Source organism: Myotis lucifugus, unplaced genomic scaffold (assembly GCF_000147115.1).
Source record: "Myotis lucifugus unplaced genomic scaffold, Myoluc2.0 scaffold_58, whole genome shotgun sequence".
Lineage (NCBI taxonomy): Eukaryota > Metazoa > Chordata > Mammalia > Chiroptera > Vespertilionidae > Myotis > Myotis lucifugus.
In genome coordinates, this window is record NW_005871106.1 from 6,136,721 (window position 1) to 6,159,949 (window position 23,229).

At 48.7% G+C, this 23,229-nt stretch overlaps 1 protein-coding gene across 1 annotated transcript in view; it reads left to right on the forward strand.

The window, feature by feature from the left end:
• Positions 1 to 4,297: 4,297 nt before the first annotated feature.
• Positions 4,298 to 23,229, forward strand: part of IMPA2 (inositol monophosphatase 2) — a 40,369-nt gene continuing 21,437 nt past the window's right edge. Inside the window, exons 1-2 of the mRNA XM_006089300.3 lie at positions 4,298 to 4,576; positions 20,552 to 20,685. Coding sequence (XP_006089362.1) covers positions 4,481 to 4,576; positions 20,552 to 20,685 — 230 coding nt within the window. The 5' untranslated portion in view covers positions 4,298 to 4,480. The remainder of the gene's footprint in view (positions 4,577 to 20,551; positions 20,686 to 23,229) is intronic.

A 23,229-nucleotide genomic window follows, 5' to 3' on the forward strand; every position in this document is an offset into this window, starting at 1 on the left:
TAGCTGAGAAGAGCTCCTAATAACCCTAAACATAGGAATGCATGAGGCAAACGTCTTTGGCTCCCACCTATATCAGTTTGTTAGAGCCGCCAGGACAAAGTACTACAGACTGGGGACTTAAGCAACACAAATGTATTTTCTCACAGTTCTGGAGGCTAGAAGTCCAAGATCAAGGTGTCCTCAGGTTTGGCTTCTCCTGAGGCCTCCCACCTTGTCTTGCAGATGACCTCCTCCTCCTTCCTGTGACTGTGTCCAATTCTGTCTTCTTATAGGGACACCACCATTCATATAGAACTGGGTTCATCCATTATCCCTTTTTAAAAATGTATCTTTATTGTTGAAAGTATTATAGATATCCCCTCCCCCCCCCATGGACCCCCTCTACCCCTATTCTGCCTCTCCCCAGGCCTTCACCGAAATATTGTCTGTGTCCATGGGTTATGTATTTATGTATGTAAGTTTTCCGGAAGCCGGTCCATCCTTGCTGCTTGACACAGTCGCTGCAGGGAAGAAACATCTGCACAGCATATGTTTCAAGGGACCTGGGGTATATGGCATACTGTTCTTAATATGTTTGCTCCCCTTCTTAGCATTATGTGTTTTAACCAAGGTCCCCCTCTCCGGGAAAGGTTGTTTCCCCAGGTGGGGATTTTTCCCTGGAGTTAGGGATTAACAGGACTAAGGAAGGGAATCAGTAAAATCCCTAACTAAGTGCCAGGCGGGTAGTTAATCACTTTAACTACGAACAATCACGCTTAAGCTAGGATAATCTCCTTCAGTTACTTCCTTATAGCTTAACAGAACAATAGAGTAGTGACCTTGGAATGGAGATAACAAACGCCCATGCCTAAACCGGTCTGGCTCAGTGGATAGAGCGTAGGCCTGCGGACTGAAGGGTCCCAGGTTCGATTCTGGTCAAGGGCATGTACCTTGGTTGCGGGCACATCCCCAGTAGGAGGTGTGCAGGAGGCAGCTGATCGATATTTCTCTCTCATCAATGTTTCTAACTCTCTATCACTCTCCCTTCCTCTCTGTCAAAAATCAATAAAATATATTTAAAAACAAACAAACGCCCTAACCTTTGGAATAGAATGGATAGGATTAAAATCAAATGGTATAAATACAGATGTAACAGGAGAATAAAGATCAACTGAACACTGTCTCCGTGTCATTCCTTCTTCGCCGACTCCGTCCACACCTTTGGGAACCCCTGGACCTGTTGGGGTTGGACCCCAACATAAGTTCTTTGGTTAATCTCTCTCCCTCCCCCTTTCCCTCAGAGATTCGTCAGTCTGTTGTCTCTTTAACAGGCCTCTCTCCAGATAATGGTCACATAATGAGGTACCTGGGGGTTTGGGTTCAACATGAATTTTGGGGGTGACACAAATCAGCCCATGACACCAACTTTCCACATATGAGGTTAAGAATGGTCCTGGGCCCACTTCTAGGGATTAAATGAGATGGGGGGAAAAAAAAAAAGCTCAGCAAATGTCCAAATCAGCACATCTTGGCCCTGGACACTGATTTCAAAGTAACTGGGAAGCCAGAGAAGTAGGTAGAAAAAAGGAAAAACTTCATTTGACATTTTGTTTATTTAGACTTTGCTTTGTTCCGGAAAGGACATGAGGGGCTCCCAGATTTAAAAGGACATAAAGGGCAAGACACAGGAGACAAGGGACCCTGTGCAGGCACCTTGCTACCTCTTCCTGGTGACCCGCCTGCCCACCGAGGCTTCACCCTGGAGGAGGGGTGAGCAGGCCCCGGTAGGAAGTCTTTCGAGGCAGAGCACCGAACTCTGGGGGCTTACCAAAGTTAACATGGCTTCCTGCATTAAAGAGGCAATGTACGGACTGGTGGTGAAGAATATTTTATGTTGCCATGAAGAATCATCACTGAAGCAGGAGAAACCTGGATAATCCGTTAGAAAAAGCTGATTTCAATATTCAATGATTCACAGACATTTATTAAGCACCTATTATGTGCCATGCTGTATGCTGATCCCTGGAGGCAACATTGGTGGTGAGCAAGCTTTTAGTAACATTAGTAAACACACAAGTACAAAGCACATGTATATTAACCCATATCACGCTTACCAAAAAATGTTTTTACAGCCCTAGCCGGTTTGGCTCAGTGGATAGGGCGTCGGCCTGTGGACTGAAAGGTCCCAGGTTCGATTCCAGTCAAGGGCATGTACCTTGGTTGCGGGCACATCCCCAGTAGGGAGTGTGCAGGAGGCAGCTGATCGATATTTCTCTCTCATCAGTGTTTCTAACTCTCTATCACTCTCCCTTCCTCTCTGTCAAAAATCAATAAAATATATATTTTTTTAAAATGTTTTTACAGTTGAGGAAACTGAGGCAAAGAGGATATTTGTAACTTGCTCAAATCCACACAAGGAAGAACTGAAGCCAATGTTTTAACTTAAGAAAATCTGGATGGCTCCAAATATCATACTGATAAAAACCACATGACTCTGCCTTAAGATAGTTGGAAGTTAGACAAAGAAGTTATGAAGGCTTTCTCTCTAGATTTTTTAGATAGGCTGAGATCTGGAATAAGAGTTTATCTAAAGATATACCTGAGCTTTCAGATTGATCCAGGTGGAAAGTAGGGGTGAGGGGAGAGCTGACCAGAAAGGGGAACTGAAAAGAGGCCAAAGAGAAGTTTCATGACTTCTAATTCTGCTTGGTAATCTCGAATGAAAAACTGCCATGAAAATCAACAACTGCATGTATTTCAGAGCACAGTCTTAATTAAATATTTTTAGAAGTCCAGCTTCCTATCTTGAAAATAATGAAAAAGGTGAACAAAAATGATGGTGTAGACTCGCATGCCCCCAGCTGCCCCAAACTGGCCTATGGTTGGAGCTGAGGCAATCCTGGAGCTGTGGGACTAGAATACTGGGCAAGGCGGAGGAAGAGACGAAAGCCCTACCCAGCTCTGGATTCCTAATTCCTCCTTGTTCTTTTTGTCTCATACCATACACCTACAGTCTCTCTACAATGAGTATTGTGAAACTTTATTTAACGTACAGTGCTCATGGACAAAAGCTAAAAACATTTAATCCCATCATTAGGTTAATTGGGTAAAAGATGCCCCATCAAGTTTCCTGTACAAACTCCCATTGTTCTCTAGGCTTTCAGACATGGCACTGCAGAATAATTTTATGTGGGTCAGCATCTTTTATAAAGCAGTAGTAGGCACAGCAGCTTATGAAATTAAACTCCTGGACACCTCGGAGTGTGTCCCTCTCTCGGGAAATGCTTTTTGTTTGTTTATGTTTAGGTGGCACCGGGGTTCCGCAGCGTTCAAGGATCCAAGGTGGAAAAGGTCAACCTCATTACCGAGAGGGGCCAGTCACCCAGTTAGGGCTCTACATCGGAGTTTTGAGTTCAGACAGTTATAAAATCCAGAAACTGTCATCCTAGTGTTTGGTTTTGAGCTTGTCGTTTGCATCCAAGCATTCGGGAACACAGGAGCTTTGTGCTCTCTGCCGCGAGCGAGGAGGACTAGCGCCACGGCCGGCCGACCGAGCGGGAGGAGAACATCATCGGCACCCAGCGGTCTTCCCCTCGGAGCGACCCGCTAGGAGTTGAAGAAGTTCCTTTAGGTCTGACCTAAGTTAGGATGTGACCGCCCCTCGGGCCACGCGTGCGCGGGCCGCCGGGCTTGGGCGAGAGGGTCGGAGGCGCCCCCAGTTGGGACCGATAGCACATCCGTGCTGGGCTGAGTCGTAGCCTCAGCCGCGCATGCCCGCCCAGATGGCAGCCTGCCCCGGACCGGCTCCGGTCAGGCTCAAAGGCTTCTACCGCAGGCCCCCGTCCCGGCACCCTCCCTTCTCCCGCCCTACCAGTGCCGACCAGAGTGCTGTCCAGGATCCATCAGAGCGAGGAGGGGGCGGGGCTTGAGAAGAGAGGCGGGGCCAGGGGAACGGAAGGCAGGATGTGCGGCGAGGAGGGGCGGGGCTCGGCGGAGAGGGGCGTGGCTTTGCCAGGAGGGGCGGGGCTCTGGTGAAATGTGAAGCGGCACTCAGCCCTGGGCAGGGCGGGGCTCGGCGGAGAGGGGCGTGGCTCGGTGATTAGGGGCGGGGCCATGAGAGGAGGGGCGGGGTTCTGGTGAAATGTGAAGCGGCACTCAGCCCTGGGCAGGGCGGGGCTCGGCGGAGAGGGGCGGGCTCGAGGCAGGGTCTCGGGCGGGGCTGGGCGGGCTCAGCGCAAATCAAAGCTGAGAGCTGTGAGGGGCGGGGCTCAGCAGGAGGCAGGGCTCTGGGCGGGGCTTGGGACGCGCGGCGCGGCTTTCCCCCCACCCCCGCCCGGGTCCGCTCCTCGCCCTTCCCGCGGCACGGTAGTGGGGCTCGTGAAAGCCGAGGCGCGAGTGGCGGGAGTAAGAAGAGGGAGTGCGGAGCCTGGTTCTGGAGCGGTGGGAGCCGGTGGGGGACCGGCGTGGAGGGCTGGAGGTGGCGGGGCCCCGCGAGGACGCGATGAAGCCAAGCCTCGAGGACCCGGCGGCGTCCGCCGGGGGCCCCTGGGAAGAGTGCTTCGAGTTGGCCGTGCAGCTGGCGCTGCGGGCGGGACAGGTGAGCGCCGCGGCCCTCCCCCTGCGCCCTGGCGGAGTCCGAGTGAGCGCAGCCCCGCGGGCCGGGAGGCACGCTGCCCGCACCACACCCACTCGGCACTTCGGAAAGTCCGATCAGAAGTAAAGTCAGACCAGAGGGGCTCCTCTGGGGCTGGCGGGACCTGGGCCCAGGGCCACGTGCGGCCGCGGGGCCGGGCTGGGGTGGGGAAGGTCCCGCGCAGCTGGGCCGTGTGCGGTAGGCGTCTGGTGACGGCTGACCGAGGCGTGATAAGTGAAAGAAGTCTTTGTGTTCGTTTCCTGCATAGACCTTCCCTTTACCTTCTCCCCCCCAGGAGCCGGGAGGGGAGCACCTCTTTTTCCCCGTGGTGGTGGCTAGCACCCTTAAAGCCTGCCGCCCAGGGCCCCCCTCTCCTTTGGCCGTGGATGGCTCACTGTAGGTGACTTGACCTTTGCGTAGGCGAGAGCACTTAACAATATATTGACTATGCAAATCAGTCCAGGGCTTTAGATGTTTCTCCCAGGCCTGAATGTCACAGCTGTTCGTGTTGAAAGACCTTTGAATTGATCCGGAGGCCAGGACATGGGTGTGGTTTCCCCCAGGTTTAAACCCCAGCAGCGGGGAGACCTGGAGGCTTGCTGTTTGTCCACAAGCGTCCTAAATGCAAACTTACTCTGACCCACAGCCTCAAAGTGGCTCCACTCAGCGATTGGAGACACTTACTAATAACCGACCCGCAGGATGAAAACCAAGCAGCGGAGCGTAAACCTGAGGCTCGCGTTTGAAAATGCAGCCCCTTTCTTTTCTCACTTTCATTTTTGTGTGTTTTGTTCCCCACATTTTCCTCGGTGTCTTCAGTGCCTGATAGGGGCGCGGTTCCCATTGCAGGATGCATCGGTGGGTCCTGGTTCTCCGAGGACTGCCAGGCAGGGGTTAGGTTGAGTGGGAAGATGGCATACTCCTGCTTTGCTTGTTAAGGTCGGTGCTTGTGTTCTGGAGGATGAAGATGGACAGGAGAGGAGCTGTGAGAGGAGATGGGCTTGGCATCCAAAGAGCATTTTCTCTTTCAGGTCTACCAGGCTGGAAATGCTCTCTGAGTTTTCCCACCGTGTAAAATCAGGCTGTTTTCAGTCCTGAATTTGAAGTGAGTCGTCATGTGTACAGTGGATAGTGCTTTACCTGGATATGAACCCTCTGACCCCCTTTAAAAGTTAATCTTCACGTTTAGTATTGGAGAGCCCTCCCTCTGTGGTTTTAAAGACCCAAGACTCGGGCGGGTAGGAATGCATGACTTAAAGGAGTGTTGTAAGCTATCCTTTGGCTCCATCATCTTCTCCTCCTGCACAAAAAGGAGACCCCAAACCTTATGAGCTAGAATGTGAAGCTCCTGGGAACATTCTTCCTGGAAAGCACATCCACTGTATTGGGCGGGGGTGCTCTCCTGCCCCTCCCCCCTCCCTCCAAGCCCCCTCACTGCCTTTTCAGAGTGACTGTCACCGGGATATTTAGTAACTTTTACATTCCACCCTAAAACTTCCCTTCCTTGAGGCTTTGAGGAAAAGCCAGCTTAGGAGTCAGGCACTTCTGTGTAAATCCTGGTGAGTTGTTACAGGTTTCTGTGGTTTTTGAAACTTAGATCCTTGAAGATACAGAGGGGTTTTAAAACATTTTAACAGATGGTTACGTAGAACTTGCTATACGGCAGGCACAGCTCTAAGGGTCTCACAAATTTTAACTTACTTAGAAGATATCTATGTGTTTGCAACTTGCCAACAACAAAAATGTGGGGTTTTTTTTTTAAGAGGGGGAAGGGTGAAATAAAGATTCTGCCATTAGGAGTCTTGTCAGGGAGCCCAGGACTCCGGGCTCCCTCTTGAGCATTATGCTGATGCTTCCTGCCTGCCGCCCGGCCGTGAGGAGGATGGCCGCATGGTCTGTGGCTGGGACAAACAAGCCACACAAGGTCGTTGCAACCTGTGCAAAGAGGGACAGATTGTCTAATAGTGTTCTTAGTAATGGGGTGCGGATTGGGAAAACCTGGCCTTGAGCCAGACAGGCCAGAGAGGAATGAAAAGGTAGTTCGCGGTGATCCTTTTTGAGTCCTTAACTAATGCAGTGTTTGGCACATTTTCTGTGGCCTGGTGGCCCAGAATGCCCACCCCGTCACCGGTACCCAATGTTCTGCTATTATGTTGAGTTTGCTACCCTCAGCTGCTCCTGAGACAGTTATGTGTTCTGAATTCCCGAGTCTGGGTTCCGTTTGCTGAAAGGTAGAACAAGAAGGAGGGGGCCTCCCAAGAGATGAATATCACCGCCCTTGATCTTTCAGACATTGGTTCGGGTCAGGGCAGCACTAGACACTTTGCTCCCCGTTTCTGAGCGTCTCCACAAAAGCAACCTGTGTGGCCTCCCTGGCCCAGAGTGCGACCTCTGCACGAAGGCCTCCCCATTCTCCCCCCTTCCTCCTTCACTCTCCACCACCCAATCCTGCAGTCCCTCTAAAACTCATCCCTTCCCTTCCAGGCCCAGCCACCCACACCACTCAGGTGCCCCTCCCTAGCTGTTGGGCTTTGGACACCCCATCACCACCACTAATACATATAGCAGTATTCATGGAAATGGATGTCTGTCATATTTTTTGTGACAGGTGAACAAAAGTATCATAGAAAACCATGCTTTTTAAAAAATATATTTTATTGATTTCAGAGAGGAAGGAAGAGAGAATCATTGATCGGCTGTCTCCCGCAAGCCCCCCACTGGGGATCGAGCTCACAACTCGGGCATGTGCCCTTGACCGGAATCAAACCTGGGACCTTTCAGTTCACAGGTCGACGCTCTGTCCACTGAGCCAAACAGTATAGGGCAAAACTATGCTTTTTTAATTGTCCTGGCAAGGGTAGATGCAGGTTTTGTTGGTCCTATAGAGCTTAAACAAATTAGGGGCCCTCTTAACAAAAAAATATACAAAATTACAAATTCAAAATTAAATATAAAAATTACTTAGAATAAGAAAAATCAACAGTATAAATTTTAAGATGCTAGCAATATAAAAAAATACATAAAAATAAATCTACTTCTCAATCTTCTATAATACTTTTTTTCACTTTTTTTGGCTTTATACTCTGCATCTTTGAATGACAATGATTTGGGGATATTTTCTCTGGAGAGAATAGAAAGATAAATTTAGGCTTTCTTAGAGCATGGATGATTGAAATTTATTTAGGCTTCAAACTTGTTACTGGTGAGGTCATATAAATTTTTAAGATTGCCATCAAATTTGAGCATCCTGTCACTTTTCTTTTATATATTAGTTGTAAGATGTGAGAGAATTTTCCACAGACCAGCATCTGGCTCCACAGAGTTGAAGCCTTGTTTCTTTCCATGACCCCTGGTGCCAGCTGCCACTGTCCACGCTCACACACTCCTCTGGTCCTGCCCTTCGTGTCACCATGCCAGGCCAGTTGGTGTGGTAGGCAGTGGAAGCATTTCTGGAAGCCATTCCTACACCGGATGACTCACAATAACTTACAGACAGATGTGACTGCAGATATATCCCATCAAACCCAAAGTAAATCCATCTCTACTCAACTTCCGTTTAGCCAAAAAAGCTAAAACCCCACTCCAGGGCCACCTGGTAGGAAATACGATGGAGGGGAGGTCATAGTGGAAGGAGCAGTTAGATCTGCAATTAGAGGAGTTGAGTGTTGCAAACTTAAAAGAGGTGCTTATGTGCGACCCTGTCAGCACACTTTGCTATGGTCCCTAGCAAAGCCTCAAGCCTGTAAAGGGCCTTGAAGCCCAATGCCATTAGCTCCCCAGTCAATTCATCTCTGAGTACTGGTAGGAACATCTCAGGAAAAGGCAGAAAACGAAAATCCAACCCTCTACCCTCAGAACTTCAGACAGCGCCTCTCTAGTTGCCTTACATATCCATGCGGGTAACCCTCCCCAAGGCCCAGGCTTGAGAAGTGAAGCCTGTTGTCCCAACAGCCCCTGAGTGGGCCAGGCCTTTGTTCGGCCAGATCAAACTAGTCTGCATCTTCTAAACACATTGCATTTTCCTGCCCTTCTTGCCTATGTTTATTGAAAACCATACTGTCCCTCCAGGGCTGGGTTACTGTGCCCCTTCCTTCCTGGACCTTCCGGGGTGGCTTCCTTCTCTGTCCTCTGCCTCTCCCCCATCCTGCTGACCCTTGGTCCCTGGTCCGGTTGGTGTGCTCTTCCCACCCTGGGCTCTGAATGTGCAGCTCCCCAGAGCAGAGAGCGCAAGTTGGTGGACTCTGACCCAATATCATCTATTTGTCTAGCTTGCTTTGACAACAAACTATTGTTGTGACTTGTGATTTTAATTGTTATCAGTTATTCACACAGGGGGTTTTATAAGTGAAATACTACTAAAAGGACTGTCAGGAAAAACAGCAATGTCCTGGCCCATGTCATCCTTTTACTTTTCCCCAGAGATCACTGTATTCAATTTTCTGAGTTGCACCCATTTGTAAATAATAGGATTCTACCACTCATTTAGACATTATATTGCACTGTGTGGCTGAGTTATCTGTGTGGTTCCATTGGTATCCATATCACATTCTTCTTCTTTTTTTTAATCCTCACCCGAGGATATTTTTTCCATTGACTTTTAGAGAGAGTGGGAGGGAGAGGGAGAGACAGAGAGAAACATCGACGTGAGAGAGACACATTGATTGGTTGCCTCCCACATGCCCCCGACCAGGGCCCATGCCCCTGACCAGGGCTGGGAGCCTGCAACTGAGGTACATGCCCTTGACCAGAATCGAACCCCGGACCCATCAGTCCGAAGGCCGACGCTCTATCCACTGAACCAAACCGGCTAGGGCTCCATATCACATTCTGATGATCATGCAATTGTAATGCAAGACTGAATCAGGCAGTATAGCTATATTACATATTCCTTTATTTCTTATACAATCTGTATTCTTTTTTTTTTTCAATCCTCACCTGAGGATATGTTTTTATTGGTTTTATTTATTTATTTATTTATTTATTTATTTATTTTGAGAGAGAGAGACATTGATGCCTGGATAGTGCCCCGACTGGGAATCAAACCCCAGACCTTTCGGTGCCTGGGACGATGATCCAACTAATTGAGCAACCCGGCCACGGCACAGCCTGCATTTTTCTTAAAGTAAAAAATCAGGTGGTTTTCCTTGTTGTTTTGTTTTTTGCTTAGTTTTCTGTGTACCCATTGGTAGTCATCTTCCGACTTCCCAACAGTATTTTTTAATTATCTGTGTCAAAATCATCAGGTTAGTGGCTGCAGAGAGGTGGTCCTCACACTTTCCTTTGTATCTGAAGCGCCTGGAAGGCTTTTCAGGGCAAGCTGAGTCCCACCCCTGGTTTCTGATTCCTGAAGTCTGGAGTAAATTAGCATTTCCACCGAATTCCCAGCTGATACTGATACTGCCGATCTAGAAATCAGCCCTTTGTCTAGTAGCCAGATCAGACTACTCTTTTCCAGACACTTTGATAGCTCAGTTGGAGCATTGTCACATGCACCAAAAGGTCACAGGTTCAATTCCCTGTCAGGGCACATACCCAGGTTGCAGGTTTGATCCCTGGTTGGGGTGCATACAGAGACAACCGATCCATGTTTCTCACATCGATGTTTCTTCTCTCTCTCTCTCTCTCTCTCTCTCTCTCTCTCTCTCTGAAATAAATAAAAACATATCCTTGGGTGAGGATTAAAAAACACACACTTTCATAACTACTGCTATATAGTATTTTGTTATGTGAATATATGATAATTTACTCTTTCAACTTTTTAAAAAAATATATTTTTATTGATTTCAGAGATGAAGGGAGAAGGAGGGAGAGATAGAAACATCAATGATGAGAGAGAATCTTCCATGCCCCCTATAGGGATGGAGCCTGCAACCTGGGCATGTTCCCTGACAGGGCATCAAACTGGTGACCATTCGGTGCACAGGAGGATGCTCAACCAACTGAGCCACTCTGGCCAGGGCTGATTGTGGTTTTAATTTGCATGTCCCATATGACTAATGAACTTAAGTATCATTTGTGTGTTTATCGGCCTCCTGGATATTCTCTGTTTTTAACATGGTGGTATTAAATGATGGTTAGAGATTATTTGCTCAAAAAATATTTAAAGGGCAACTCTGGAAAGAACTTTAGCCTTTACTCTGAGTGTGAGGAGAGGGTTTGGTCAGAGTCCTGTGTGGGGCCCGCCCTGGGCTGCATGGGGCCCCAGGACATGGGGGGACCAGAAGCGGATATCTGAAAGGAAGCTGTTAAAATAATAGTCCAGGTGAGAAATGAGGGCGGGTTTGCCTGGGATGTAATGAAGGAAGTGGTAAAAACAGATGTATTTCGCATGCTGAGGTTCAAGCTTTGCTGTTGGAGTCGAATTAGGGTGTGAGAGAGAGAGGAGGCAGGGATGCCTTCAAGGTTCAGGCCTGCAAAACTGGTTGAATGGATTTGCTGCTTCCTGAGGTGGCGAAACTGCAGGAGGAGCAGGATTGGAGGTGGAAGTCCGGTGTTGCGTTCAGCATGCTACACTTGAATTGGCCTGGGTTATTCTAAGTGATGTTGAGTTTGGAAGTTCAGGGGAGAAGTTCAGGGTGGAGACTCCAATTTGAGAGCCATTGGCCTGGGATGATATGAAGACCCAGGACAGGGAGAGCGCGGGCTTGTCCACCTCTGGGCTCGGCCATGGGATGGTCCCCAAATCAAGCTCCTGGTTTTTCCTCTAGGACAGCGGTTCTCAACCTGTGGGCCGTGACCCCTTGGGCGGTCGAACGACCCTTTCACAGGGGTCGCCTAAGACCATCCTGCATATCAGATATTTACATTACGATTCATAACAGTAGCAACATTACAGTTATGAGGTAGCAACGAAAATAATTTTATGGTTGGATCACAACATGAGGAACTGTGTTTAAAGGGCCAGAAGGTTGAGAACCACTGCTCTAGGAGATCCTCAGATGTCAGTATGTGGAGGTTTTGGGTTGCCCATTTCTTCAGAAGCGCCTGCCCACTTGAGGAAGGCAGTTGAGGGGTGATGATTTCACCATTTCCCTGCCTTTCGTCCCCTCTCTCACCGTGTCCCCACACTGTGCTCCGTGCCCCAAGTCCAGGCCTCCAGTTCCCGCTTAGCTCCAAAGGGCGGGGGTCAGCCTGCACTGACAGTTGTAAAACTTTCGCCAACATTTAAAACCTCAGCCAAGACAGAGTCCCCGTGGGACAACGGCTGGCAGGCGCAGAGTAGCAGCTGCTCCTTTTGGGGTCCAAGTGTCCAAGGCTCACTGGTCCCTGACCCTTGTGCAAAGCCAACTGCCATTTTCCTGATACATGATTGTAAGGAAAGTGGCCTGTTTCTTATGCCCATTTTGCTAATAGAAGTTGTTCGCGCCCTGGCCAGTTTGGCTCAGTGGATAGAGTGCTGGCCTGCAGACTGAAGGGTCCCAGGTTCAATTCCGGTCAAGGGCACATGCCCGGATTGCTGGCTTGATCCCCAGTGTGGGGTGTGCAGGAGGCAGCTGATCCATGATTCTCTCTCATCATTGATGTTTCTATCTCTTTCTCCCTCTCCCTTCCTCTTTGAAATAAAAAATATATATTAAAAAGAAAAAAGTTGTTGGAGAAAAATGAGAAGGAGCACTTTTCTTCCAGAGGCGTTTGTACCTGCAGCCCTTCCATGAGCCCAGCCCTTGGTGCAGGAGTGAGTCAGTGAAATCCCACCCGCATCTCGCTAAGGATAGAAGAAAAGGCTGGTGTCACCCTCACACGGAAGTGAATGGGCCTGTGTGGATACTTAAACCCCAGCCCAAATGAGACACAGTAGTGGAATGTTCTGTCTTTGGGGTGGGGGAAGAGTAGCCAGAGGATGGACACGCCGCTAGTGGATTCCAGGCCCCACCTACCCCCAGCCCTAGGAGTGGGGTCTGGGTAGGGGAGCTCAGGTCCCGAGAAGCTGAGGTTGGGAGAGAGAAAAGTAAGTTTTGAGTTCAGGCTCCTTGTCTCTTGGCTTCATGGGGCCAGAACCGAAGGCTGGCCTGGCTTACATCTTTCTCCCATGGAGATAAGGGAAGAATTCAGCCGAGGGGCAATGTCACGTCCACTGCAGCTAAGCCAGTCTCAGAACCATGTGTCCACTGTCCCAGCTCCTGACTGCAGAGGCCAGGGCAGTGTCTGGGCCACGTGGTGGCGTATTCAGCACCCCAGTCCTCCTCCGAACTAGCCTTGCTGGGCACCCAGCCACCTCCCATGCCAAATCCAGGGGACCCTCTTCACCCACATGAAATTCAGGCTTTAGCGACTGAAGGACATATTTTATATATTAAACATTAACAGAATGTTTTTTGGACAGAGAGACCCAGGGCAGGAGGTCTGTGAATTGCATGCATAGTTAGTGAGTAGCTGAAAAACATTAATGAAAAACAGCATACACTAACTTATTGCTGGCAGAATGAGAATGTTTAAACTCTCGAAGACAGAGAAAAAACGGGCCTGGGAAAGGGCTTTCAGCGGGTAACTCACCTGGCAACCTTACAGGCCAGTCTCCTGTGGATGCAACTGCGGCTAAAGGACAGGGCTGTTTGCGTCTACCAGTTAATTTGAAAAATACAGCATTCTATCACTGCCTTTCTCTCCTGTAGGAACATTTCTGAATTAAAATTTTCTTAACCTAGTATTTTAGGACCTCATTTGAGATTTGCACATTGTGTTTATGGTAGGATTTGTTGCTTTTTTAGTCACAAGTCATTAAATTTTGTCAAGCCCTAGCCGGTTTGGCTCAGTGGATAGAGCGTCGGCCTGCAGACTGAAGGGTCCCAGGTTCGATTCTGGTCAAGGGCACATGCCTGGGTTGTGGGCTTGATCCCCAGTGGGGGTCGTGCAGGAAGCAGCCGATCAATGATTTTCTCTCATCATTGATGTTTCTAGCTCTCCCTTCCTCTCTGAAATCAATACAAATATATATATTTTTAAAATTTTGTCTAACACATGTTCTCACAAATAACTAGAGTGGCGACAGTCCAAGTTTATATAAAAATTATTTTTTGTACCAAGACATTATATGCACTTCCTCATTTAATTCTTACAACAATCCAATTTCTTAGATACTACTATTATTACAGATGTGCAAACTAAGGCTCTGAGAAGCTAATGATTCCCCCAGGGTCTCCCAAGTGAAGTTTAAATTCAGATCTGTCTGATGCTAAAGTGAATCGGTAGAAATAAGAATTACATTTAGACAGGGAAATGTTTCATGTGCATTTTCTTCATGAACTGCAGAGTTTCCAAGTTTTAAAATGTTTATTCTTATTATTTTTAAACTCAGCAGTCCAGCTCTAGAGCCTTAGCCATTCTGCCATTTCTTTTTTAAAATTTTTTTTTCAATTTTCTTAAACTTATAAAAAAACAAACAGTTCACCCATTTCTCCCACCCCCTTTAGCCCCCTACCTCTTAGAACCACCAATCTGTTCTCTGTATCTGTGAGCTTGGGGTTATATATATTACAGTTCTTTGCTCATTCATCCATCAATGAACACTGGTTGCTTCTAAATCTTGGTTATCCTATATAATAAAGGGCTAATATGCAAATTGACCAAACAGCAGAACAACTGGTTGCTATGACGAACACTGACCACCAAGGGGCAGACGCTCAATGCAGGAGCTGCCCCCTGGTGGTCAGTGCACTCCCACAGGAGGAGTGTCACTCAGCCAGAAGCCAGGCTCATGGCTGGCGAGCACAGCGGCGGTGGCGGGAGCCTCTCCCGCCTCTGCCGCAGCACTAAGGGTGTCCAAGGGCTCCCGGACTGTGAAAGGGTGCAGGCTGGGCTGAGGGGACCCCCTCCCCCTGCCCCAAGTGCACAAATTTCATGCACCAGGCCTCTAGTTGTATATAATGCTACAGTGAAAATGGGGGCAGAGATCTTTTCGATTAGAGTTTTTGTTTTCTTTAGAAGTGGAATTGCTGGATCATATGATAATTCTACTTTTAATTTTTTGAGGAGCCTCCGTCCTGTTTTCCATAGTGACTTCACCCATTTACATTCTCACCAACAGTACACAAGAGTTTCTTTCTCTCCACACCCTCGCCAACACTGATTTCTTTAATTTTCTTTTATTTCTTTTTTTGATGATAGCCATTCTAACAGGTTTGAGGTAATATCTCATTGTGGTTTTGATTTGCATTTCCTTGATAATTAGTGATGTTGAGCACTTTTTCATATATGTGTTCGCAATCCGTATGTCTTTGGAAAATGTCTCTTCATATCTTCTGTCCATTTATTAATTGGGTTGTTTGTTCTTTGTTATTGAGTTGTATATGTTTTGAATATTAGTCTCTTATCAGATGTATGATTTGCAATTATTTTCTCCCATTTAATAGGTTCCCTTTTCATTTTGTTGATGGTTTCCTTTGCTTTGCAGAAGCTTTGTTGGTTTAAGGAATTCCCACTTATTGATTTTTTGCTTTTGTTGCTTTTGCTTTCGGTGTCAGATTTTAAAAATCATCGCCAAGACCTTTGTTAAGGAGCTTATCACCTGTTTTCTTATTGGAGTTTTGTGGTTTCAGGTCTTAAGTTCAAGTCTTTCATCCATTTTGAGTTATTTTATGTGTATGATGTAAGATAGTGATCTAGTTTCATTCTTTTGCATGTAGCTGTCCATTTTTCCCAGCATCCTTTATTGAAGAGACTATCCTTTCCCCATTGTATATTCTTGACTCCTTTGTTGCAAATTAATTGAGCATATATATGTAGGTTTATTTCTGGGCTCTCTATTCTGTTCCATTGATCTGTGTGTCTGGTTTGCAGCCAATGCCATACTGTTTTAATTACGGGAGTGTGGTGCCTCCATCTTTGCTCTTGCTTTGGCCATTCAGGGTTTTTCATGATTCTATACAAATTTCAGGATTTTTTTTTCTATTTCTATGAAAAGTGCCATTGGAATTTTGATAGGGTTTACGTTGAACCTGTATATTTTTTTAGATTAGCTTACTGCCATTAACTCATGGTGACCTTAAGGAATCTAGTTTTTATAGCGATCTCATATCTGAAAATCCATCAGGTAAGTTTGGCAAATTTCCATTACAGTGCATATTGCCCTCGTGGGCCTGGAGCCAAGAGGAGGAGAGCAGACCTACTTAGTGTTGTAGGGAAGAGTGGTCTGGAGCTACTAAGATGAAAAGCAGAGCTTCTGCCTCTGGAAGCTCACTATCTAGTGGAAGACACAGGCCCGTGCCTGCGAGTGATGAAACACCAAGGTCTGTGCAGTAGCTGAGACGTGCATTCATGCTAGGGAACCACTGACCAAGAGAAGGTGCCTGGCCCAAAGTGGGCTGGTGGAGGGCTACACAGACAGCTTTCTGAGAAAACGGACTTGAGTGGACTCTCCAAGGACAAATGGGCAGGAGGCATCCGGGGCGGCCATTGCAGGCACAAAGAACATCATGTTCAAAGACACAAGGGTGTGGAGGGAGACCCCCAGAGAGGTGTTGGGCACGGCAAGGGGACAGGGCCAGAGTGCTGTGGGGCCAAGTGTTGCCAGGGCGTCTGTGGAGGACCTCACACCAGACACCGGCCCAGCAAGCCACAGAGGGTGCCAGCAGGTAGATCTGCTTTCCAGAGAGGCCACTCTGCACAGGGTGGACAGCACTACAGAGGAGCAAGACCAAAGGGTGTAGGAGGCTGTTTAGCAATGCAGCAAGTGATGGTAGGCAGTATGAGAAGGGCAGTGTACTTTCGGAAAATAATTCAGGAGTACAATCTAAATATCTGGATGTGTAACTGGATGAGTGGGTGGTGAGCCAGGGCCCGAAGGAGCAGCAGCAGATGCGAGAGGACTGGCCACAGCACTCTGGGCGGCCTGCCCCGCTGCCCCGTGGCCTTCCTTGTGATACATGCCACACGTAATGAACATAGCACACCAATAATGCTAATAAAATCAGAAAAGAAATGCTTTAAAAAAAAAAAGAACATGATACAACATGCTCCATCTGAATCCATAAATCTTCCCTCCGTTTGTATGATTTATAGCGAGGGGCCTGGTTCCTCCGGAAAGTTTGTCCAGATGACATCAGACATTCCCCAACTGCCCACACACGCCCCTGAGCGTGCATCTCCTCAACACAGTCCAGTTGTGTATATTTTGGACCCGGAAGACCAAGTGCATAAATACCGTGAGGTTAGAGGTGACTTCACAAGAGCACTTGCTAGATAGTCTTCCAGACTTGAGTGGCCTATGAACTCAGTGTGCAGCAGTCAAGAAATCTTCATTCATTCATTCAGCAGATGTTCACTGAGGCCCGACTGTGTGGCAGCCCCGGTATCAGCTGCAAAACAGGCCTGTGGGAGGTGGAGACAGACAGAGACAGACAACCCGGGCCCTTAAGGTGGAATGGATTGCGTGGAATCCCAAGGGGCCAGTTATATGTGGCTGGAGCCTAACAGTAATGCAGCGAGGCAGAGGGTAGGGGAGATGAGAATGCAAAGGTTAGGGAAGGCCTGTTTATGTGAGGTTGATGGTCTGGCTTCCCTCACAGAGATCAATGACAGAAGCAAGGCAGGTTGCTTTCTCTTTCCCATAAAAGTCCAGTTAGAGGCCTGGGGGGCAGGGCCTCTGCTTAACAAAGTCACTCAGGGACCAGGTTTCTTTCTGCTTGTTCTTCCATGTGACCAAAACTGACCTCTCACCACCACACCCATGTCACACCGGGTGGCAAAGGGGGAAAGAACAAGCGGAAGTGGCCTTTTAAGGATGTGACTCAGAGTTGCACATATAACTTCCACTCACATCCTCTTGGGTAGAACTTAGACACAGGCCACACCTACCTGCACGAGAGGCAGAGAGGGGCAGACTGCTGGGGTGGCTCCACCCCTTGCTAAACTTGGGGCTTCTGTTGCTAAATGGAAGAAGGGGAGACTGGCTCTTTGGGGTCAGATTGTCTGCTAGAAGGCCAATTCTCAAAAGCCATTGCATGCCACCTTCACTGAGGTGTTGACTTTTATCTTGGAGTAATAGGGAGCCATTAAGAACTTATGCTGGGAAGAGCCATGGTAAAGATCAGAGTTCTAACAAACTCTTCTGGCTGTGGGTGGAGAATGGACTTGAGAGCCATAAAGCAGATTGAGGCCAGCTCCAAGAGATAGGGCTAGTGGGTGGAGGCTCGAGTTTGTTAGACTTCAAGCACAGTAAGACTGTGTTTAACAGGACAACCAAAAAACACGACAATACCACAATGAAATGAAACAAAAAGACCAAGGTGGTTAGTATTCACACAAACACTAGAGGTTCACTTGGATAAAATGGTGCAGAAGCTATTCAAGCAGTCTGATGTATATTTTATTCATGATTCAAAGAATTCTGGAAACCTACTCTGCCAGGTATAATTCTAGATGCTAACAGTGTGGCGGGGAGCAAAAGAGAGTGAACTCTGCTCTCCCTCAGCTCATGTGCCATTGGGGAGAGACATTTCGTCAACCAGGAAACAAACAGGCTGATTTCAGATGGCGGGAAGTTTCAGACAGAAGAACCAGAAAATATGAAGTCACTGGGACAGAAACAAATTTGTTTGGGATGGGCCAGAAAACCAAGTGTTCTTTGGGAGGCAAGATTGGCAGGTGGTGAGGGTCTCCTCATGTGGGATCTGGGGCTTTGTCCTAAGAGCGATGGGAAGACATTGGGTAGTTCCAGCATTAACATGACACAAGCTGACGATGTCTAGAAATCATCCACCCAGCTTCTACATAAAGACTACAGGGAATCGTGATCTTGAATCGCATGAATGCCTACCACACGGGGGATAGGGTAAGTGTAAATGAAGCTGTGTCCTCTCAGGGTGGAGGCCCCAGGACTCACGTGGGGTCCCAGAACACCCAGCCTCCTGAGAACCCTTCCTCACTCAGAGCCGCTCCAGTCCCTGCTACTCAAGTGTCGCCACAGAACTTGTCAGAAATGCAAATCTCAGACCCCAAAACCCACCCCTCTTCAATCACAGTCTTCATTTCAACAAGACCCCAGGTGGTTCGTGTACATTAATATTTGAGAAGCTCTAGTGGTATGTCCCCTGTTTAGGGTGTGTTTCTCTCTCCTTCTCTCTAACTATATGTATACATACCTACACACACACACACACACACACACACCATATACAACACCCTCACAAGCACATATAAACATAGCACATATACACACCCCACATACACACCACATATTTCCGTTCACACTACATAAACCCCCACATATACACATATACCCTCCTACATACACAACATAAACCACATACTCTCTTCCCCCCGACAGACACACCACACTGAATTGCCATACTAGACACAAGCTCGCTGTCAAATGACCTGTGGACAGGAGGTCTGGACTAGCTACAAATTTAGGGATTCCTGGAGGACAGGGCAGGTTCTATATGAGCTAGATTCGAGCTGTTTGATATTCATAAACAGGAACCCATGGAGATTCATTTGGTGGGAGCTGGCTTTCTGCAAGTTGGTGTTTTTGGACGATGAACCTGACAGCGCTGAGGGGGATGCTGCAGAGAGAAGAACAGGAAGGCCCGGGTGGCAGTCTGCGGGCTCGCACAGAAATAGGAAAGGGACCGTCTTTGCTAATGCATGACTGCTGTGTGCTTGGTCTTTTGTATTACTTACAGAATACGTTACATTCCAAATTTTCTATAGTTTGTGTTGATTACTTTTGCAACTAAGATGAAAAAACAAACGCACAAAACCTGCCCAGGCTCAGTATTGTTTGGGCCAGTACTAGGACGGGGGACTTCTGTGAGAAACATAAAGGGAAGGGGCTGCTCCATGTCCAGAAGGTTCTCCTGCTCATTCTGTAAAATTCCACGTGAGCATCTCCTGCCTGCAGACTTCTGGGTGAATCTCTTCCTGCCTCCTCTTCAGCCTCGTTAGTACGTAGCACAGGCTGGTCGTGGAAAAGGTATCAGGAAGTGCGTATCTGAGGTCGGACAATAAGGGTCTTGAAAGGCAAAAGCCGTCAAGTCTGGGCAGCTGAGCGATTGAGGTGCTTTGGAAAGAAATGCAAGATTTTGGGGCGGTGTCCAGTTCCGGAGGAAAGGTCTGAAGTCCTTGTAGGTGTTTAACTTTGTCATCATGGTAAGAAACAACAGAAATTTCAAGAAAGGCCTGAGCTGGCGTAGGGGTAATTTTGATTTTACAAACGAGAACTGACCTCTCTGGCGCGTCCTGTGACTGAGTGACCACTCTCCGTGCCCTCCTGTTTGGGTGTCCCAGTGCTTCCTGGAACCAGATTAGGCCAGGGGCCGGGGGGGTACTAGAGGTGGGGTGCCCTCTATTCCTGGCCCTGTATTTAGCCATAGTGGGTTTAGACAGGATGTGCTGGCAGCCCGCACATCTGCAGAGCTTGCCTGTGTGCTTGGCACCAAAGCTGCTTCAGGTGCAGATACCCTTGAGCGTCAGGAATGCCCTGACCCAGAGCAGAGGGAGGGTGCGCCTCCGTGCTCTCGAGGAACATTGTGCTTTCCCAGGCTCCTCAGTCTGAGCATGTGTAATCTGCACGCAAGAGCGTATTCCATCTCATGTGATGCACAAAGTGAGTTAGGGAAAATACGTTTTTACGCAGAAATCTCATAAATTCAAATTCAGGGGACCCGACGCATCCAAAGGTGACTTACATCACCTTACACCATTGCTTTTCTTTTTCTTCCAAGAAAATGTGTTTCACAAGTAGAACAAAACTTCAGCAAGTGAGTCTGTCTTTCTTATGGAAAGAATAGCGGGTAATGAAAGCTCACTAGAACCCCAAACAGAAAGTCTTGGGTGTGAGATTAAGCCGGGCAGGCCTGTCGGGAACAGGTCCACAGGCCCACACGCCTCCTCCCCCCAGGGCTGGCCAAAGTCAGCGCTGGGCCCACCGGCGGGGGAGCGCCTTCGTCTGGGGCAAGGGGACGCTTCAGTTTAACCTGCCCTCCTGGCCTTTTATTCCAGATCATCAGAAAAGCCCTTTCTGAGGAAAAGCAGGTCTCAACAAAAACATCCGCTGCAGATCTGGTGACAGAAACGGACCAGCTTGTGGAAGACTTAATTATTTCTGAGATGCAGAAGAGGTTTCCTTCGCACAGGTAGGCGAGTCCCTGGGGAAAACTCCCAGGCGCTCATGGCCACGTTCATGGGGAAGGCCAGAGTCTAACTCGGGGAGGCAGCGCGCTGGTCGATGGGGGCAGACCTCAGACAGGAAGCCCCCCGATATTTTGATTGCATGGTGAACAAACTGGCCCTTGTTTTCATTCTTTTTACTCCCACCTTGAGAACCCTCAGGTCACTATATTACCTTATACTAGTAAATGCGGACGAGGCTTCACTTTGACAGCGCATGCTCCGGGGAAGAGCTCTGCTCCCCTCCCCCAAGCCCCGTAGCATGTTTCTGGAGGGACTGGGAGCAAATAATGTTCCCTGGCAGCCCCTTTCTGCTAGGGGGGGGGGGGGGGGGGAGGCGGGAGGGGGGGCGCCACGTGGCTTTTCTAAGGGTGTGACCCTGAGCAGCGCAGCCAGCTGTGGGGCCCCTGCTGGCAGGCAGTTGGAGGCCTCCTCGCCAGGCCACCTCCAGGCCACCGCCAGGAAGGCTGCTCTCCTGCCTGAGGTCTTTAGGAGGACCCCACCCTCTAGCTAGAGAAGCTCTTAACCTTTCTGGAGTCACCATTATTCTTCCCCATTGTGGGGAATCCAATGCCAACTATAAATCTTTTCCTCCGAGAAATCCAAATGTGTCCACAGCATTTTGCATCTAGTTCCAAGGGAGCCACAGACCCCAGAGGAAGGCGGTCCTGGGCTCCGGGGTCCACAGGCCCCTGCCTCCCCCGGGGTTCTGCAGAACAGCCTGAAAACCGCTGCCCCGAGTGTGTGTGGTGGGGGGTCTCTTTCCTTTCTGATGGAGAATCGCTACAACGGAACGCCAGGGCTTGGTTTCTGGATATAGATCACTGTGGCGTCAGATTCCATGTTTCTTCGTGCTTACGGGCCGAGGTATGGAAGGCCATCTCCCCAGCGGCCATCCGGCCGGGGGGAGGCACAGTAGACCTCCCCCAGCGCATGATCAATTGGAGCAGTGGTTCTCAACCTGTGGGTCGCGACCCTTTGGGGGTCGAACGACCCTTTCACAGGGGTCGCCTAAGACCATCGGAAAACACATATATAATTACATATTGTTTTTGTGATTAATCACTATGCTTTCATTATGTTCAATTTGTAACAATGAAATTGGGGGTCACCACAACATGAGGAACTGTATTAAAGGGTCGCGGCATCAGGAAGGTTGAGAACCACTGAATTGGAGGAAAGGACAAGCTGGGGTTCAAACTTCCCTCCTTTTTCCCTGTTGTTTCCTCCTAACTGGTCAGGTTATCTCAGGGTCACCAGCTCCCTTCAAAATTCTCTGCCAGTGGTGGTGTTTATTTCCTTTTGTTGACAACCATTGTGTGTGAGTGTTTGTTATTCCGTATTTCCTTATTCTCTGTGAGGCCAAGATCCCTGACATCTGTTAACATTTTTACAAGCTCTAAAATGTTTATATTTTTTAACTTTTTAAAATCTAAATTAAATGGCAATGTCAAAAGGATTATACAGTTTGCTTTTATTCTTTGAGAAGAAAAGCACCAGCCAGCTGGTTCTGGATGAGGAACTATTTTGTTTCTTGAGATTGCAGTGGGATTGGCAGTTGGCTCTGACTGCAGTGAGGGCGGGGTCGGCTCTGTGGGGTCCTGGTAGGCCCCTGAGGTCACTGCAGACTCGGCTAATGGCATCATCAGGGCTCCGGCTGTTTTCAGTCAGATTACAGTACTCTGACAAACCAAATTCTGAAATCGCATGCCCTACTGTATGTGTTGGCAGCAGTTGCTAGTGGTTTGGTTTGGATCCACTGTTGTGTCAGCATGGGGTGTGGATCCCTTTCACAAGGTAAATTTAAATATTGCTGTGTCACCGAATAAAGGTCAGCGTATTCCATGTGTGAACGCAGCTTCTCCCACCTCCGCTCCACAGCCTCACGGTCACCTGGGGACCGCCAGGCACCCAAGCCCCTTCGGAAGCATCTGCTCGAGCAGTGTCCCTCACCATCTCCCCAGAGCAGTGCACCCCACCATCTCCCCTGAGCAGTGCACCCCACCATCTCCCCAGAGCAGTGTCCCTCACCACCTCCCCTGAGCAGTGTACCCCACCGTCTCCCCAGAGCAGTGTACCCCACCACCTCCCCTGAGCAGTGTATCCCACCATCTCCCCTGAGCAGTGCACCCCACCATCTCCCCTGAGCAGTGTACCCCACCATCTCCCCTGAGCAGTGTACCCCACCATCTCCCCAGAGCAGTGTACCTCACCACCTACCCGAGCAGTGTACCTCACCTAGAGTGTGCGTCGGGGCCATCTGGGAGCGTCTCCCGCTGGCTGATGCCAAGCCTGTTGCTTCCTTCTAACTGGTTAGGTAATGACCCTGATGCACCCAAGGTGAGGTGCCCGGGTAGAAGCCTCCACTCCTGACAAAAGCCCTGGGAGGTGCAGATGCACACACCTGAGCAGGAGTCAGTGACTTAGAGCAGTGGTTCCCAAACTGCGGTCCCCAAGCTCATACCACTGGGCATGAAGACAGAGACATGGCCAGCCTGTGCCCGGCCCCT